The sequence below is a fragment of the Sapajus apella genome, unplaced genomic scaffold (genome assembly GCF_009761245.1).
Source record: "Sapajus apella isolate SASKATOON/1434 unplaced genomic scaffold, GSC_monkey_1.0 scaffold41, whole genome shotgun sequence".
Lineage (NCBI taxonomy): Eukaryota > Metazoa > Chordata > Mammalia > Primates > Cebidae > Sapajus > Sapajus apella.
Genome location: NW_022436981.1, coordinates 14,182,066 through 14,201,081, shown reverse-complemented (window position 1 = coordinate 14,201,081; position 19,016 = coordinate 14,182,066). Strand labels below are relative to the sequence as shown.

At 38.1% G+C, this 19,016-nt stretch overlaps 1 protein-coding gene across 29 annotated transcripts in view; it reads left to right on the top strand.

Moving 5' to 3' along the window:
* Nucleotides 1-19,016, top strand: part of DST (dystonin) — a 496,895-nt gene that overhangs the window by 290,095 nt on the left and 187,784 nt on the right. For all 29 annotated transcript variants that reach the window (XM_032299802.1, XM_032299799.1, XM_032299795.1 and 26 more), the window contains 2 exons: nt 17,771-17,883; nt 18,006-18,112. In XM_032299802.1, the coding sequence (XP_032155693.1) occupies nt 17,771-17,883; nt 18,006-18,112 (220 nt within the window). The remainder of the gene's footprint in view (nt 1-17,770; nt 17,884-18,005; nt 18,113-19,016) is intronic.

Below are 19,016 nucleotides of genomic sequence, written 5' to 3'. Positions count from 1 at the left end.
CACACACACACACACACACACACACACACACACACACACACACACACCACGCAGACAACGCATACACATATATATATATTTTTGGAGATGAAGTCTTGCTCTGTCACCCAGGCTGGAGCGCAGTGGCACGATCTTGGCTCACTGCAACCTCTACCTCCCAGGTTCAAGCGATTCTCCTGTCTCAGCCTCCCAAGTAGCTGGGACTACAGGTGCGTGCCACCATACCTGACTAATTTTTGTATTTTTAGTAGAGACAGGGTTTCACCATGTTGGCCAGGCTGGTCTCAAACTCCTGATCTCAGGTGATAACACCTGCCTCGGCCCCCTAAACTGCTGGGATTACCAGCTGAAAACTATATATTTCTTGATCTCAGTTATTTATTTATTTTTGTTTGTTTTACAAATACTGTGTCATGTTGTCGAATAACTGGCTATATTCCTAAAGTTATGAACTCATTAGATATATAAACTATAACATCATTAAACTAACAAATTAGAATACAATAAAATAATTATATAGGACAGTTAATGGTTTGATAGCTTTCTACATTGTCTTAAATGCTATACGCATGTTATCTCATTCAAATCTCCTAACAGTCTCATAAAGCAGGAATTGTTATTATCCAAATTTTGCAGATTAGAAACCTTAGGTTTACCAAGTTTATGCTGCTAATAAGTTAGAGAGCTAAGACTCAAAGCCAGCTCTGTTTGACTTGACATCCCATTCTCTTCCTCTCTTTCTTCTTTCTTCCTTCCATTTACTTCTGTTTCTCTCCCCTTTGTTTTTCTATCTTTTTATTTTGGAAATTTCAATGTCTAAAAAACTGTAATGAATCCTCCACATATGCACACTCAGGAGTCCCTATTTTTATTGTTCTTGTTGCCCAGGCTGGAGTGCAGTGGCGGAGTCTTGGCTCACTGCAACCTCCACCTCCTGGGTTCATGCGATTCTCCTGCCTCAGCCTCCCAAGTAGTGGGGATTACAGCCACCCGCTACCATGCCTGGCTTTTTTTTTTTTTTTTTTTTTTTTTGGGATATTTAGTAGAGACAGGGTTTCACCATGTTGGCCAGGCTGGTCTCCAACCCCTGACCTCAGGTGATCTACCTGCCACTGCCTCCCAAAATGCTAGGATTACAGATATGAGCCACCATGCCTGCCCGTATTTTTAAACACTGTATTTGTATCCTTCCTTTGTGGAACAACATTTAAATAGAAGTGGGTATAGGTTGCTGAATTGAAAAAACAAAAGGATCAACTTGCTTACACTTGTTTAAAGCACCAGGTCTTCTTGAGTGAAGGTTTAGTGACTGCAGACACAGCCATCATCATACTGCACTTTCCAGGTGACTCAAAATGATAGGCCATGAGAAGGCTTTACTTGAAATGATAGAGTCTTTGTGGCCTTTGAATTAAAAAATTTCAATTGTGATATATGAACTATTTATAACAGTGCATCTTTGAGGGTGTGGTCTGCTCTCTCCTTTTAAGTTTTTTAGGCAGAAGCAAAATATGGAAGCCAGCTATTCTTCTAAAATAACGTACTTTTGGCAGGGAGGCTGAGGCAGGAGGATTGCTTGAGGCCAGGAGTTTGAGACCAGCCTGATAGCTAGACCCCATCTCTACAAAACTTAGATAGATTAGAAAAACCCCTGCTTTTGAAAACAGTGGTCTCTGGACATTGTCTCTCTGGTACTCATGAAGAATCATGCATACAAGTTGGTATATATGTGCTGTGCATTTTTCTCCTAAGTACTTAAATATTTCATTGTGTGTGTCAGAGATCCTAAAATTTCCTATGGAAGTTTCATGTCATAGAGCTCTTACTGCTTTAGGTGAGAATTTGAGCCTTTGAATTAGTTATTTGTTTTGAACTTTTATTTTGGCAGAGATATCTTTTTAGAACAATGTTTAGTTTTAACTTAGAACTTTTGTTTTTCTAGTTTATTTTCCTTTGTTAAGATTCATGGTTAAAATACCATATATCAGGTTTAAATGCTTACAGGATTTCTTTGTTGCTGAAATTCTATTGTTCTGTGGCTTGTAAAATATGTGGTTTCTTTCCCTAAAAGAAAATTCCATTTGTAGAACTTCATTTTTAGTTGACATCATTGAGCCTTTCTTTACTTAAAAAAATATTGAGTACTTATCTTTGAGCATGTGAAAGAATGAAATGAAGAGAGTTGAATTGCATGTATTTATCACTGTTGACTGCCTTGATTTACTCCAAAAGAAAAAAAGAGACAAAATTATAAACAATAAAAAAATATCACCATGAGCAAATTTTTTTTTGGTATTGACGATAATAATCACATTTGGAGAGCAGTGTCTTGACTGGGTGCCATGGCTCACGTCTGTAATTCCAGCACTTTGGGAGGCTAATGCAGGAGGTTTGCTGGAATTCAGGAGTTGGAGACCATCCTGGGCAACATATCAAGACCCCATCTCTACAAAAAGTTTAAAGACTAGCCAGGCGTGGTGACGCACACCTGTAGTTCCAGCTTCTTAGGAGTCTGAGGTGGGCAGACAGCTTGAGTGGAGAAGGTCGAGGCTGCAGTGAGTTATGACTGTGCCACTGCACTCCAGGCTGGGCAACAGGAGTAGTGTACTTACTTAATAATTGTTTTTCCTTGATAACTATTGACAGAAGTTTTGTGGTGTATTTGGATTTGTTGTGGAAACATGTCCATTAATTGGGCTTTATTTTTTGTATGTAGATCAAATATTTATATGGATTTTACTTGGCTTTGGCAATAAAAATTATTTGAGGTGGCACAGTGAGTTTGGTTTCTGTTGGTTGCTGCAGTGGATGGAAAGAGGGATGTGGTTATCCTTATGCAGCAGATTTGCATACTCAAACAGAATAGGAAAATTTTCTCCAGAGATTAGAAGGAAAATATATTCTTTACTTAAAAGCAAACCAGTATTACTTGTAATAGATGACTTAGTAAGTTTTTTTGTGCACATCTTCTAAAGATTTAGAAACATTGATATGAAATAGGAACAGAGTAATCACATCCTTCAGATTTTGTATTAATATAAATTATACTGTTATAAGTTATTAATCAAGTATATTAATTTGGATTGTCCAGCACATTTTTATTAGTGATTCCATATAGAATATGACTCTTGAAAAAAAAAAAGAATGTTTGTTAATCCCATAAAGAGTATTTGTTTTCTAACAGTTCAGTATTCTAAAATTTTCTGTAGAAAATATAATTTTCTAATTTTCATGTTTCTTGAAAGAATTAATATATGAAATAACAATGAAGAGAAATTGTTATAAGTGTAATTTATAGTTGTTACAGAATAAAAATGATCCATGAAGGTAAAAAGTAAGTAACAGTCATAAAGTAGTTAACTAAGAAATATATGTATAATGTTGGCCATGTGTCAGTTTCTGTCCTAGCTGATTTTTAACGTGTTAGCTTTTAAAATTGCCACAATCCTGTGTACTAGATTGTGACTCCATTCTTAAAATAATTTCAACTTTTATTTTAGATTCTAGGGGTACATGTTCAGGTTCATTACTTGGGTATATTGCGTGATGCTGAGGTTTAGGGTACAGCTGATGCTGTCACCTAGGTAGTGAGCATCATACCCAGTAGGTAGTTTTTCAGCCCTTGCCCCTGACTCCATAGTAGTTCCCAGTATCTCTATGGCGTGATTCCATTTTTATCAATAAAGAAACAGGCTCAAGGAGTAAATAACTCATATTTTTGACATCATATATTTTTTACATAATGGAGGTGATTGCTCTGAATTCTCATCTTCATATACTTATATGTAGCTACTTACATAATTTCCTTTAGGCAAACTAGATTTCAAGAAATGGAACCGTTGACCGGAACAATTGTGATAGTCCATTCTTGAAGATCAGTGATACTTTCAGCAAAGATATATGAAAATTATCGATGAACTCAAGAAATGACTAAATGAATAGTACCATATACAACTGACAACTAAGATCTTTGCCCCTTGTAAGAAACTAATGAGGGACAGCATTAGTTGTTTAACTTAGAGTTAGCCGTCTATGAAAATAGCATCAGTAACTCATAAGAAAAATTATAGATAATAAGAGAACACTAAGACACTTAGAATGAGTGAGAGCAAAATCACAGTGGAACTGTTAAGCAGTTTTAGTATGTCACATTATCCTAAAGAGGACGAAGAGCCTGGATTATGCAGTGGGGTAATAAGAATGATAAAGTTATATGATTCAGTGGAACAGATTGCAAGGGATGGTTCTATAGCTTCTGTTTAAATAGATCACTGATAAATATATTATGTCTTTCTATTAAATCTCTTAGGAAATTCTGTTCATAATTCCTTCTAGGAACTTCTGTGTGTTATGTTCAGCTTTTAATGAAAAGGGCTCAAATAGTAAAAAATATTACCTGTACTAGTTTCTGCTTGTTCTGTTTGTATACTTGAATTTCTTTTAGAATTTAATGCAACCTTTTTGCTAAAAACCACAACTGGTAAGAGATCTTGGATAAATATGCCTTGCTATTGCCCCTAATCATAATTTTCAATCAAAAGACTAACAAAGAATACTGGATTTGATGAGCTTAGATCAAAATAATGTCACAAAAACATCTGGTGTGTAAGTAGATTAAAAACAAGAGAGGATAAAGTAGAATTAACCAAGAGCCTGTAGGCAAGGGATCCTAGGAGTATCCTTTAAACACTAGTGGATTAATAAGTCACCAAGAGTTAGGGTTAATATAGAGGAGCGAAATCCCTGACGGTACTGATTGTTCTTTGGAAGTAGGTGTTACAAGCAGAGGGTTCAACTCTCCTTTTATTTAAGGGTTTGCTGAGGCATCACAGTGAAATTGACTTGCTTCCTTTTGGGAGAGATAAAGCTCTCACTTCCAGCCTGAAATTTAGTCTCTGACTTGTCTGGCTTCTCTCATTCTCTCCAAGTGGATATCTGCCCTAGAACATTAATGAAAGCCAAATTCCAAAACAACAGTGCCTAACATTGCTCAGTGTGAAAACAAGTCTGCCTGAGCAGGCATGAACATGAATATGTACCCAAAGGCCAGAGAGAACAGTGCAAAATGTGCGGGAGAGCCTTGCGAATCTGAGGTGGCGTTATGGAAAGTCGCTAAGTATGTCAAGACTAAAACTAGGAGCATGTGTGTTTGAAGAGATATTTTTGCTTACTAGTTTCTGCCTGTCTTACTCTTGTCTTTAATTTTTCTTATTCATTTAATTTGCCTTAAAAAAAAAAAAAGAAAGCTAAATATAAATAAATAAATAATTTGCCTTTAAATGCCCTTGGTGGTCTTTTCATAGGTTTGTTTTAAATATATTAGCCAAGTTAGACGCAAAATTTTGGGAATAGGTTATATGCAGGAGCAAAGCAGTGAAATGTTTTCTAATTAAGTAGTGAGGAACTTTTCACTTGTCTGAATATGTAGTTGGATAGCACTTACTTTGTCCATTGTTAGCATTTTGAATGAATATAATAGGGCCATCCTATTTCATTATATTAAAGTTTAAAGATGCTGTAATTGGGAAGGTTAGACTATAAAGCTGTGTCCAGAGTCATCTTGTTTAATTGTATGACCTGCAGGCTGGTGATTCAGTCACATGCTTAAATTCAGTCACACTTTAGAAGCTAAACTGGATTCGACTGGTTTAATACTGGGAGGAGGCCCTTTAGGGTTTGAAATGTTCCCATAGGAAGTTGGCTTAGTGTTGAGTGGGTGGTTCTTTTCCTTTAGCCTTCAGGCTGCAGAATCCAGAGGTTTGAGGGTGTGTGTATGTGTGTGCATACAGGGCCATGGGCTGTAGTTTGTGTGGCCGCAAGCCAGACACACACTAGAGCCTGAAAGTTATCAATTAAAAAAAGTTCCCAGTAATCCAGCTTGTGTAGAAAAAGTCAAATTGCTTATTTACATTGCCAAATGAACTCAAAATGATTGAACTCTGAGAGCAGAAATGGGTGACTTCTAACCATTATCTCGTTTTTAAATTCTTGAAGAACTAATGTACACTGCTTGTAATGTAATGCATCTGTATCCAAGTGAGGTGTAAGAGTTAGTGTCTGCCTCTGGTGAACATTTTTATTGTGTCTGTATGGTGTAACATACAATTTGGGGGATGTAATTTGGCGTGTAAATATTTAGAGGAAATACCTGAATATATTACTTTTCCTTTTATGTTCCTGGCCTTCTTGTCTAGATTAATTTACAGAAATTATCTGTAATATGAAGCCTCTCATTACTGCATGAAATAGACCTTTTTTTTTTTTTTTTTTTTGAGATGGAATCTTGCTGTGTCACCCTGGCTGGAGTGCAGTGGCGCCATCTTGGCTCACTGCAACCTCGACCTCCTGGGTTCAATCAGTTCTCCTCCCTCAGCTGCCTGAGTAGTTGGGATTACAGGCATGCGCCACCATGCCGGGCTAATTTTCTCTCTATTTTTAGTAGAGACAGGGTTTCACCATGTTGGTCAGGCTGGTCTCAAACTCCCAACCTCAAATGATCTACCTCCCTCAGCCTCCCAAGGTGCTGGGATTACAGGCGTGAGCCACCATGCCCGGCTGAAGTAGATCTTTGAGCTACTTCATTCTCCTACTTTCATTTTTGAGGCAGAAAACTGAACAAGTGACACAGCCACAGTAGGAAGATGACTTACCTGGTTGTCCTCTTCATGGGAGCCTGGGAAACCTGGTTGCAATTTTTACAGCAGGCACTTGTTACCACAGTCCTACTTTTTCTTGTATCTGTGATTAAAAAAAGATTCCGTATGGTATTCTATTGTATGCATATAACATTTTATTTAGAGTGCCTCATTGATGGATATTATGTTGTTTCTTGCTTTTAAAACTGCTGTATTGAACTTTGTATGTGTCTTTGTGCAGGCGAGTGACTATGTCTGTAGAATAAGGTCCTGGAAGTGGAATTGCTGGGACAAAGGGGATTACCTTTAAACATTTGAGACGTACTTCTGAATTGTCTACCAAAAGAGTTGTACTGATGCATACCCCTTCTGCCCTGTTTCCCTTCAATGATGCCTTTGAGAAAGAAACAGTTCTTAACCTGTTAATTACCTTTTAGCAGGTCTAAGCCCCATTCTTATCTTATTTTTCTATTCTTTCTTTTACTTTGTCCTTTCATTCATAAAATTATTTCTTTTCAGCTTTTAAAGATGTGCCAGAAATGAAATGGCAGGCTCATGTTTCACCGTTTGATGTGCAAGCTGTTAGTCTAAACATACATGCGTTATGAGTTTAGGGGGAAAAATGACTAAGTTGACAAATTTCAGTGATGTGATCATTGAAAAGTTAGACTGTCAGCTGGGCACGGTGGCTCACGCCTCTAATCCCAGCACTGTGGGAGGCCGAGGCAGGTGGATCACCTGAGGTTAGGAGTGTGAGACCATCCTGGCCCATGTGGAGAAATCGCAGCTCTACTGAAAATACAAAAAGCCGGGCCTGGTGGCGGGTGCCTATAATCTCAGCAACTCGGGAGGCTGAGGCAGAAGAATCACTTGAACCCGGGAGGTGGAGGTTGCGGTGAGCCAAGATCACGCCATTGCACTCCATCCTGGGCAACAAGAGGGAAACTTCGTCTCAAAAAAAAAAAAAAAAAGAAAAGTTTGAGTGGGGCTGTCTTGAAGTAGCATATGAGAGAGTGGCTATTAGGAAGTGTGTAATAAACATGAGTTTCCCCTCCCCCAACATGCTGTCACAGATCCGCTAACAACAGGGCACTGACTGTAAAGCCTGAGGGAAGGCGGGTTTTGATCAAGACTCTCCTTGCTTAGAAATTTGACAAGTCCTGCCTTATCATGTTTCCCTTCTGTTACTTTCACATGAAGATTTCTTTTACATTACAGGAACAGCTGGTTGGTAAATGTAACTCCATCTGCTTTTCTTTGATAGTTCTTCTGTTCATTTCAACACTTCTTGTATTTTGATTGGATTATTCACATTCTCATCTTAGTCTGTGAGATGAAGTAGTTTGAGATTTAGTTTTCTACCCTAATAAAAATAAATCGATTCTCACTACCCCCTTTTTGGGGAGGGTGTATTTATCCTTTAGTCGCTAAAGTTACTTAAATTTTACTTCTATTAGTTCACTAAAATAGAGGCACTGGAGGAGTTACTTCTCTGTCAACATCAATATACCATTCTCTGTATTCATTAAAATTTAGGCTGTTATGGGATTTATTGTTCTTTGTGAAGTGAGAAAGTCATAATTCATTAGGTATCTTTTAATTATTGAAGTTGTTGGATTCTAACCTCGAAGTACTAAAAAAGCTTGCTATAAATATACGGTTTCTGATTTTTGCTGTTTACCTTGTTAATGGAGAGTCACTTTGTAGAAAAAAAAAGAGTATTTGAAAAAACTCAGGCACCTAGCTTTAAGAACAAGGGAAAATTACCTTCATAGCTTGTTGCTACCTTAGAGCTCTTAATCTATGCCCAAATATGAACATAAAGGGATATCTACACTGAGTTATGCAACTATGCGCAAGTGCGTATTTACTTGCTAGGGAAGAATGGAGGAACGTATTACAGGTTTTTTTTTTTTTTTTGGCAACTGCAAGGTGAGGTGCTTTTTGCACCAATAAGAACAGAAAGGACATGCCAAGCCTGAACATGATTTAATCAAAACAGTCATCTTCAGGAATTTGTTATGGTAACTTCTCTGCTGTCATAGGATAAGTGAGGCAATTGAATGTATATTTCTATTGTGATCTTTTGAAAAGCAGATGTTAAGTGGCATTGTGTGTTCAGTCACCTCTGTGTGGGTTGTTCTGTAGTATAGAGGGTGTTCTGAAAATGGTCTCTAGGTAAATGGAGTGAGGCTTGTTTTTGTTTTGTTTTGTTTTACACGTCCACACAGTCCCTTTTCAGTTCCTTGCAAACTGCTGAGTATGTACTATTTTGCCAGCAAAGGCTGAGCCTGTATGAACCCAGCCATGTGCTTTGTCTGTGCATGTCCCCACGCAGAGAAGCACACCAGAGAAAGCCATACCTCAGGGTAGATTGATTTCATTAGAACTTCATCATCACCAGCCTCAAATGGTTCTGGCCAGCGGTCTTTTTCTATCTGTGTGATTAACCCTTCTTTTCCTCACAGCACCTCCTCCCACCACCTTTTCTCACTGTTAACAGGTGGTCTAGACTCTTGCTCTCAGAGAAAATTGAAGCCAACAAGTAGAAAGTCTTTTTTGCTGCCGACACAAACCTGTCTTCATTCGCATCCATCCTCAATCTCCTGTGTCCTTTCAACACAGGAGTCCTCTCTCCACCCATCCAAAGCCTGTCCCCTCCTGCTGTGCCCTGGCTCTTATCTCTGTCATTGCTTTAGAAACCCTTCTTGTATATATTCAGCTTTTTCCTTCAATAGATCTTTCTTATTGGATTTTAAGCATGCTGCAGCCTATTCTATTAATAAAACAACGATCAACAAAAACACTCTCCCTTAACTGCATTCTTTATTGCAGCTTCTACCTTATATTACTCCTTTCCTTCAAGGCCAAAGTCCTCATAAGACTTGGCGATATCCTCCATTATCATTTCTTCACTTTATACTCATTCCCTAACACATACTAATCTAGATTCTTACCCCATAATTTGTTAAAACACTTATTCTTGGGTCATGGGTGACTTCTGTGTAGCTGAATCAAGTGGATATTTTTCAGGTGTCATTTTCCTTATATTTTAGTCCTTCACCCTATGAAGCATTCTTTTCTTCTTGAAATACTCTTTCCTTTAGCTTTTATGACACTGTACTCCCTGGTTTTTCTCCCACTTCTTGGCTGCTCCTGCTCATTTCCCTCCGTAGACTTGGCCTCGTTCACAAGGCCAGTAAACACTGGCGTTTTTCAAGATTGCATGTTGGACTTTTTCTTTTCTCTCTGTGTTGTCTCTCATCCATACTTACAGCCTTAATTACTATAACCAGCGTCGTACTATAACCAGTTCTGTAGATTTGACTTTCTAAATATCTCCTGGCTTGGCCACTTTTTTTTCCCACTGTTGCCACATTCTTTACAAGCCAGCATGGCCACTTACCTGGATTCTGTGAGAGTTCTTTGACCATTTTAAATTTTTTCTCTGGTTGCCCCCAGATCTGATTGTTTAATCTTTTCTAATCCTCCTTAATGCATTTTGATGGCTTCTCATAGCTCTTAGGAAAAAAGTTAACAATCCTTTAAGGTGTTCATGAGAATCTGCATCATGATGGCCCTTTGCCACACATCTAGCCCCATATCTCACCATGTTCCCCTGGCCGCTGGCTTCCCGCCCTTGCACTGCTCTCCTTGTAGTCATGTGCCCTTCAACCACAGAGCTCTGTATGTCTTTTTTCATCACCTGGGTGCTCTTACACCAGGTTTTCTCCTGACCTCCCTTTGGAGCTCTGACCTCTCCATATGCACAGTGGTTGTTCTCAGTGACTTACCCTCTGGCACATGGTAAATGCTTATTAAATATTGAGTGAATGAATAAATGAATGAACTTGCTAGTTTTTTGACTGGGAAGAATTATTTCTATGAGGCATACCTAAACATCAAGTAGTCTTCTCTGATTACCCTTTTCTGACGTTTTTATGCCGATAGATATGTCTTGGTAACTCGTGCACATTGTTCTTTATGCTAAGTTTCACAGCTACTTTCACATAAATCTCTTGAGATCTTGGGTAAATCAGTTGAGTTCTTTGAACCTTATGCTACCACCAGCCCATAATGCCCTCCCTCCCATAGTCATACACGTTTCCAGATACTCCCTAGGTGATTTTTGTTCTAAATTCTGTAATTCTTGATACTCATTTTCTGCAGAAAGAACTGAGACACAGGTTGCAGGATGTCCACAGTCAGGGCAAATTACGACTAAATTACAGGACACCTGACTCACAGCTATGTGCCACCTGTGGTTGTTTAGTCTTTTCTCTCAATTTAGCCTTTTCTCTCAAATATGTAGAAGTTGTTTTTAAAAAATTTAAAGAATTCCCAGCTACTCGGGAGGCTGAGGCAGGAGAATTGCTTGAATCCAGGAGGCGGAGGTTGCAGTGAGCTGAGATCGCATCACTGCCCTCCAGCCTGAACGGCAGAGCGAGACTCCATTTCAAAAAAAAAGAAAACAAAAATTTAAAGAATTATGGCTGGACACAGCAGCTCACGCCTGTAATCCTAGCACTTTGGGAGGCTAAGGCATCGAGACTAGCCTGGCCAACATGGCAAAAACCTGTCTCTACTAAAAATACAAAAATTAGCTGGGCATGGTGGCACATGCCTGTAGTCCCAGCTACTCGGGAGGCTGAGGCAGGAGAATCGCCAGAACCCAGGAGGTGGAGGTTTCAGTGAGCTGAAACTGTGCCACTGCACTCCAGCCTGGGTGACAGAGCAAGACTCCATCTCAAAAAAAAAAAAAAAAAAAAAAATTGTGATAAGATGCATATAGCATAAAATTTACCATCTTAACCAGTTTTAAGTTGATAGTTAAGTAGCATTAAGTGTGTTCACTTTGTTGTATAGCCATCACCACCATTCATCTCCAGAGTTCCATTCATCTCCAGAGCTCTTTTCATCCAGCGTAACTGAAACTCTGTACCCATGAAACAGTAACTCCCCATTTCTGTCTCCCTCCACCCTTTGACAACCACCATTCTTCTCTCTGTCTTGTCTTTCCTTTTTAAGTTGTGACCCAGTGTTTTTTCAAGTGATCAGATATCTCAAATCACAAAATTTAGGTGGGTTTTTAAATCTGATTAAAAAAAGAATATGTGACCAAATGCTATCTTTTTCTAGGCTTCATTATTTTACAGTGTACTCCAGAGTTGGGCCAACATAAAATGACACACCCACCCTCCCACCTTGCTAGCACTAAATGTGTTCTTTTCTTGTATATTTAATAAAAATAAACACTGAAAAAGAGTTAAAAAGGTTCACTCTCTCCTGCCGAGAGGATACGGCAGTCGCATGTTTCTGCTCGTGGGTGCTTTTGTTTGTGGTGTTATATAATGCCTGATGACACTGTGGACTTTTTTCCCCAATACAAAATGCTTAAATCTTGAAAGAAAATTAAATAATTATTAGAAAGAAGGGTTTTTAACGTTGTTTAGTTATCAAACTTGCCTAATAAGAATCACCTGAGACAGGGGAAAGAAAGCTGTTAAAATGCAGATAACCAGGCCTTTATTTCTATCTGGATTAGGACCCAAGTGTGGGAAACATTGGAATAGGATACATTGATGAGTTCTGTTTTGGTAATAATCTGAAACTTCATCATATTTCTTATGGTGTATTCTTTCTGAGTATGTCAACACACACACACACACACACACACACATACATACATAGTATTGCGTTTCTTCATGGGGGTTACCAACATCATTATCGTTTTGCCCAGTAGCAGGAGTATAATCTGTTATGTATTTTCTTTGTTTTGTATTCTCAGCTTCATATTGGGTGTTACTGTTTAGTTCTCAGTTTATAATGCCAGGATATTGCAGAGAAATCAGGGCCTGTAGTCAGACCTGGGTTCAAACTCTGACTGCTACTTACCAGATTTGTGTTCTTGGTCAAGTTATATAACTTAACTAATGCTTCAGTTTTTTTCCATCTGTAAGTTCAGGATAATAATACAACCGGCTGCTTAGGGTCACTGAGATGATTAAGTGAGATAATGCATTAAGTCCTTTAATGTATTGCCTGCCACAAAGTAGGCATCAGTATTTATTAGTCCTTGTTGTTGTTTTTTGATGATTACTTTGTAAGTTATTCCAACTGGCAACATTATCAGAAGCTGAAGTTGAGGGCACATGAGAGCATAAGAACGGCGGGGACCTAGAAGCAGCAACTTCAGCTTTTTGAAGCTTTTATACTTCACGCCTGTTTGTTGTCCTCACTCCGTGCCTACTTTCCAAATGATTTTTTAGGAGAGAAAAGCCTTTAGGAAACCTTGAAAGGGTGTGTGCTTGTTTAGGATATGGAGAAGCTATGGCATTGTACCCTGGTCCATGGAAATTTCAACAAGGTTTTGAAAACTTGAAGCCATAGATGGTAGTTTTGTCAGTAGAAATCATTGAAAAGAATAAAAACAAGCCTGGGATGGAAAATATCTCCAGGAATTTGAAACACTGGTATGTCTCAGCCCCATAGCTCATTTATTTCTTTATTATTTATTTACTCCTCAAAAGTTCATGTTTTAAGTATTCTGCTAGATATTGAGGATATAAACATGGACAACACGGGCTCTGCTTTCAGGAAGCTCATGGTCCAATATGAGATATAGGCAAATGTATAGTTATGAAACATGTGGTAAATACAGAAATGCAGATAGCAGACAGCATTTGGGAACAGAGGAAAGTACTTCCTGGAGGAAATGATGGTGGAACAGAGTCTGCAGAAAGATTTTGAGTTGGAGGTGAGGTATGCGGTGGACATTAATTGAGCAAAGAAAAGAGGCAGGAAGAACCTGATACGTTTCTGTTTTTCTGTTGGGAAATGGGCTTTGCTCCTCTCCTTATCCCTAAGACTTATGAAAGAGAAATTTCTCAAACATAGGAAAGCAGATGCAGGGTAGCCCAAACCTTACTGTTTGTATCTACGTTAATAATTATTGAGTGCCAGTTGAGAGCCAACACTATGGAAATTTGGCTGGGCATGTTTAAGTCACTGAATTTTTCCTTTTTTTTTTTTTTGAGACGGAGTTTCGCTCTTGTTACCCAGGATGGAGTGCAATGGCGCCATCTCGGCTCACCGCAACCTCCGCCTCCTGGGTTCAGGCAATTCTCCTGCCTCAGCCTCCTGAGTAGCTGGGATTACAGGCACGCGCCACCATGCCCAGCTAATTTTTTGTATTTTTAGTAGAGACGGGGTTTCACCATGTTGACCAGGATGGTCTCGATCTCCTGACCTCGTGATCCACCCGCCTCGGCCTCCCAAAGTGCTGGGATTACAGGCTTGAGCCACCGCGTCCGGCCTGAATTTTTTCATTTTTAAAAAAAATTCTGATGTGGACCGTAGCCATTGATATTTCCCGTATCTGTTTTTTCAGCTATTGTCACAGTTTTGGTTCAGGATTTATTAACATTGTGTCTGCACTAAAGTAGTCTTCTTGTAGCTGACATTTTTCTCTTTCTCTTAGCTAACTTTAATTAGTATCCCCTTTGCCATATTTCTAAGTACTTCTAAGTACTTCCTTTCTAAGTATTTTGACATTGTTTCATGCTCCTTGCAGTTGAATGTATTGGTGTTTATCATGATATAATGTGGAAGTCTTACGTAGACTGTTGTGTTAATCTTCTTCTTTTTTTTCTTTTTTGTTTTTTTGAGACAGAGTCTCGCTCTGTCACCCAGGCTGGAGTGCAGTAGCGCAATCTCGGCTCACTGCACCTTCTGACTCCAGGGTTCAAGCACTTCTCCTGCCTCAGCCTCCTAAGTAGTTGGGGTTACAGGCGCCTGCCACCACTGCCAACTAATTTTTGTATTTTTAGTAGAGACAGGGTTTCACCATCTTGGCCAGGCTAGCCTCAAATCCCTGACCTCAGGTGATCTACTTGCCTTGGGCTCCCAGAGTGCTGGGATTACAGGTGTGAGCCACCACGCCTGGCATGAGTTGCGATTTTTAGTCTCACTTTCAATTTCATTTTAAGGCCTTTTCTTGGTTTTATACTCCTGATTTAAATTTTATGCTATCTTCTTGTGTTTTCTTTGTAAGCTACTTTTGATTGCTTATGAAAGAAAAGCTGGGCTAGATATATGTTTAAAGAATGGTAATTTATGATGATTGGGTCATTTTGAAAAGATATTATCATAGAATAATAAAAAAGTAAAAGAATGACCTTATTTTTTTCTATAAAAAGACTAGCATTTATTACTTTACATGGTAAAGTAATTATATGATTTTGAAAGGTTTCCATAAAACAGGCAAGTTACAATAGTTAATGTTCAACTATCTGAACTGTAACATGGGAACATGGTCACTCTAATATAGTCTAATGCTCTTTGGTTAGTCAAACCTAAGATGGAAATGGAACTTCCTGTTAACCTTTCCCAAAAAGAGTTGCAAAGAAGTGAAACCTTTGGAACGGAAGTATCTTCTGTATGTGAAAAATAAATGAAGGTTTTAAAGGTTGTGTTATCCCAGTGAGACTATGAAGAATGAAGGTGATAGATCGACACACACAGCAAAGGCCTCTTCTGGATGCTTCAGGCCGATAGAGGAAGGACTGATTTGAAAGACAAAGGGACCACCACATTGTTAGGAGATTAGCTAGGGGAGAAATAGCACTTTGAAGATTACAGCCTATTACTACTTTTTCATAGTGTTTTTTTTTTTTTTTTTTTTTTGAGAAGGAGTTTCACTCTTGTTGCCCAGGCTAGAGTGCAATGGCGAGATCTAGGCTCACTGCAACCTCTCCCTCCCGGGTTTAAGCGATTCTCAGCCTCCCAAGTAGCTGGGATTACAGGCGCCTGCCACCACACCCAGCTCATTTTTGTATTTTTAGTAGAGGCAGCGTTTACCATATTTGTAAGGCTGGTCTCAGACTCCTGACCTCAGGTGATCTGCCTGCTTCAGCCTCCCAAAGTGCTGGGATTATAGGTGTGAACCACTGTACCCAGCTTCATAGTGGTTTTAAAATCTTTCTGTTCTCTCTTTTTCACTTAACTAATTTTCTTTATCTGCTGTCTTTTAGTGGAGGAAAGCCATTCAGTTTTTGTTCCATTAAAGTGTTAAACTTCATGGTAAAAGAGATGACTTACTCAGACTCGTTGTATTCTACAGCTGCTTTTGTTGAAATGGCTACGTCATTCTGAAGGAACTTTTATGTTGTATTCTCTTAGTTGAAAAACTTGATTCTTCAATGACTTTATTCATTCTTTCTGGGATTACTCAGTGTTTACTTTCTTTGTTGATGACAGGCTTCTCATAATAACATGCCATGTCTTGTTCTGAGATTTGGCAGACTTAGAAAGGCTGTTTTTTATTTCCCCCAAAATATGCAAACTTTATGGAAACAAACAATTTTTTGATGAAAGAACTTTAGGTATTTGTTTTTGTCTAGACTGCTATACATACCTGTTTAATAATCTTGAGGTTGGCAGATTCTTCAGTATGTTTCTATGTGAATAAAAATGTTATTTTTAGAGATCTGTCATTTACCTGCATTGTTGTCAGTGGATTTTATTGTTCCTATAATAAATGGTAGGATCACTTTTGAGTGATCGTATTGGTGGCATGTTGAAAACATTAAAGGATTTTCTAGTATCTTCCTATAATATGAGCGTGTAGGTGATGGTAACCACATTTGCAGGTTATGAACAGTGCAAAGTGATATAAAAGTATACAATTTTCTTGAGAGGTCTGTTTGCTCACCTTAAAAAAGAGTACAAATTGCCATTTATCTTTCTAATATCAGTGATATATTTTCAAACAGCTTTTCATATGAGCCGCCTGCCAAGTAGTATACAAAATAATTTGCATTTTATTTCTCCTATACTACCTTTGAGCCCTCCTACTCTTTCTGTGGTTCCTCAAATGATTATTTTGAGCAAAGAAGAATGTCTGTGGAAATTGTAGAGAACCTTTCTTTGTAAGCTGATCAACAGGTTCTTACTCAGTGATTTTTTTGGGTGGTAAGTACCACTCTTTCTGAAGGTTTTGCTGTTTCCACTCTGTTCCTGTATTCTTTTAATGCTTCGTTTTTGAGATGGAAGTTTACTGACTGGCTTCTAGCCTTGAGTGAAGTCTCTAATGACCATATTTTGGCACTTTCTCTACAAGAAGTATTTGAGGACTCTTTTCCTTTCTCATGTAGATAGAGTGAACTTCAAAGTTTCTGCTTCAAAGTTTGGGTGTTAAGTTTCACAAATGAGAAAAAGATGAAGTCTGATATGTGTAACTGTGTGTGTGTGTGTGTGTGTGTGTGTGTGTGTGTGTGCATGTGGGTACGTGCACACATGCATGCTTGTGAAAATATAAACTAATGCTTATTTTAGCCATTCATTTAGGATTCAGATTACTAACGAACCAGCCTGCTTACCAACTTACGAGTACATATTTGTTGAGGGTCTACTATACATCATTCTTTATTTCAGTAGAAGGATGAAATACAAAATTTTCTTAATGCATGGTACTTGCTATCTTGGAGTTGATGGTTTGGGAGAAACAACATGTACACAGAACAGTGAATTAATAGAGCAAGGAAGTCTCAGATTATCCTAAGTGTCACAGTGTGTGGTGCAGCCTGGAAGTATGAGTTCAGGGAACAGAGACAGAAATAAGGGATAGGAATATGAGCCAGGTCCCACAGAGGAGGTGGAGCTTGATCTCTCCTTGGAAGAATGAATAAGATTATAGAAGACAAAAGTGACATAAAAGGGTGTGGTGCAATGAGGATGCCATGCACACATCATTGAACTAAGCTACAAGCTTTTTGTCTTTGGGGAAAAATATTGATAGGATGCTGGTTGGATTGGAAATAGGCTGTTAGAGTAGTGTAGCTTAAATCAGTTGGATGGGAGAGATACTCATATGTATTCTGACTATGAGGTATTTGTAGACTTGTTGAAATTTGTATATGTTCAAATTTTTATATTTTCCTTGTGATATTTGCGTTCAACACAAAAGTTTCTGAGATAAGTGAGCAATGTTAAATGTTTGATGAAAGTCTCTGCCTTTTACTATAGGCTTGTTATTAATTTGAGCAGAAGTTGTTTTATAAATGGAAACATATATAAATATAATGTTGAATTGGTGCATGAGAAAACCTAATTAACACAGTGAATTTTTTTCCTAGGCCGGACCTGATAGATATGAATACTGTTGCTGTTCAAAGCAACCTTGCAAATTTAGAGCATGCTTTTTATGTAGCAGAAAAAATTGGTGTTATAAGACTTCTGGACCCTGAAGGTGAGTTGTTTTCTTGATTATATGTGTATTGACACGAAAGTCTGATCAAAAGTGATTTACCATTGAAATTACCAAAGTGATTTCAACATTGTGAAATGATTAATTTATGTTGCTGTTTTTAGACGTTGATGTCTCCTCACCTGATGAAAAATCAGTAATAACTTATGTTTCATCTCTCTATGATGCATTTCCTAAAGTCCCTGAAGGTGGGGAAGGCATTGGTGCAAATGTGAGTATTGATTTTTTCACACTCAAAGCTGTTGTTTCAGTAATGACTAGTTGACTGCATTTATTGATAGTAATTTTTGCAGGTTTTGAATGTTGAATATATATATTTTTTCTTTTCTTTTCTTTCTTTTTTTTTTTTTTTTTAAAGAGATGGGGTTTCACCATGTTGGCCAGGGTGGTCTTGATGTCTTGATCTCGTGATCCACCCGCCTTGGCCTCCCAAAGTGCTGGGATTACAGGCAGAGCCACCTTGCCTATCCTTGAATGTTGAATGTATTTTAAAGAATTGGAGTTAATATGCTATTTGATAAATTGATAGTTTTTGTATTTCATGACATTCTACCATTAAATTTAAAGTATAATGCATTAAAAATTTTGTTTTGTCTCATAAATAAAAGAGGCTATTTATAGTTACTGGTCATTTTATAAATAAAAGCTATAACTTTCTGAAATTTAGAGTTTTCCATTTTTAACTAGGTGCTGTTTTATACTGCCATATTTGCTATCCTCCTATATGTATAGAATATTTCACTTTTGAAAATAATTTCAAATTTGCTACCTCATACTATCTTATGAAATAAAAATCATAATATTTTTATGATTTAAAAGTGGGCTCCAGAGGAAAGTTATTGGATTTGGCCAAAATAGCAGAGCTACTTAATAAGCAGGGAAGGTCTCTGACACAGAGCTTTGGGCCCTTTATTAGCCTACTATTTCTTAAAGGTTTGTTTAATTTACTTCAATGATGCATTTTTCTTTTTTTTTTTGGTGGTTATACATTTCTGGAAGAGAACAGGAAACCCTATTTGTGTCACATATTTAGGGATGATCCCCTTCACTTGGATTTCTGCCTTACTCCTTGCAAATACCTTTTTTCCCTACCTTATTTTGAAGATTTAGGAGCT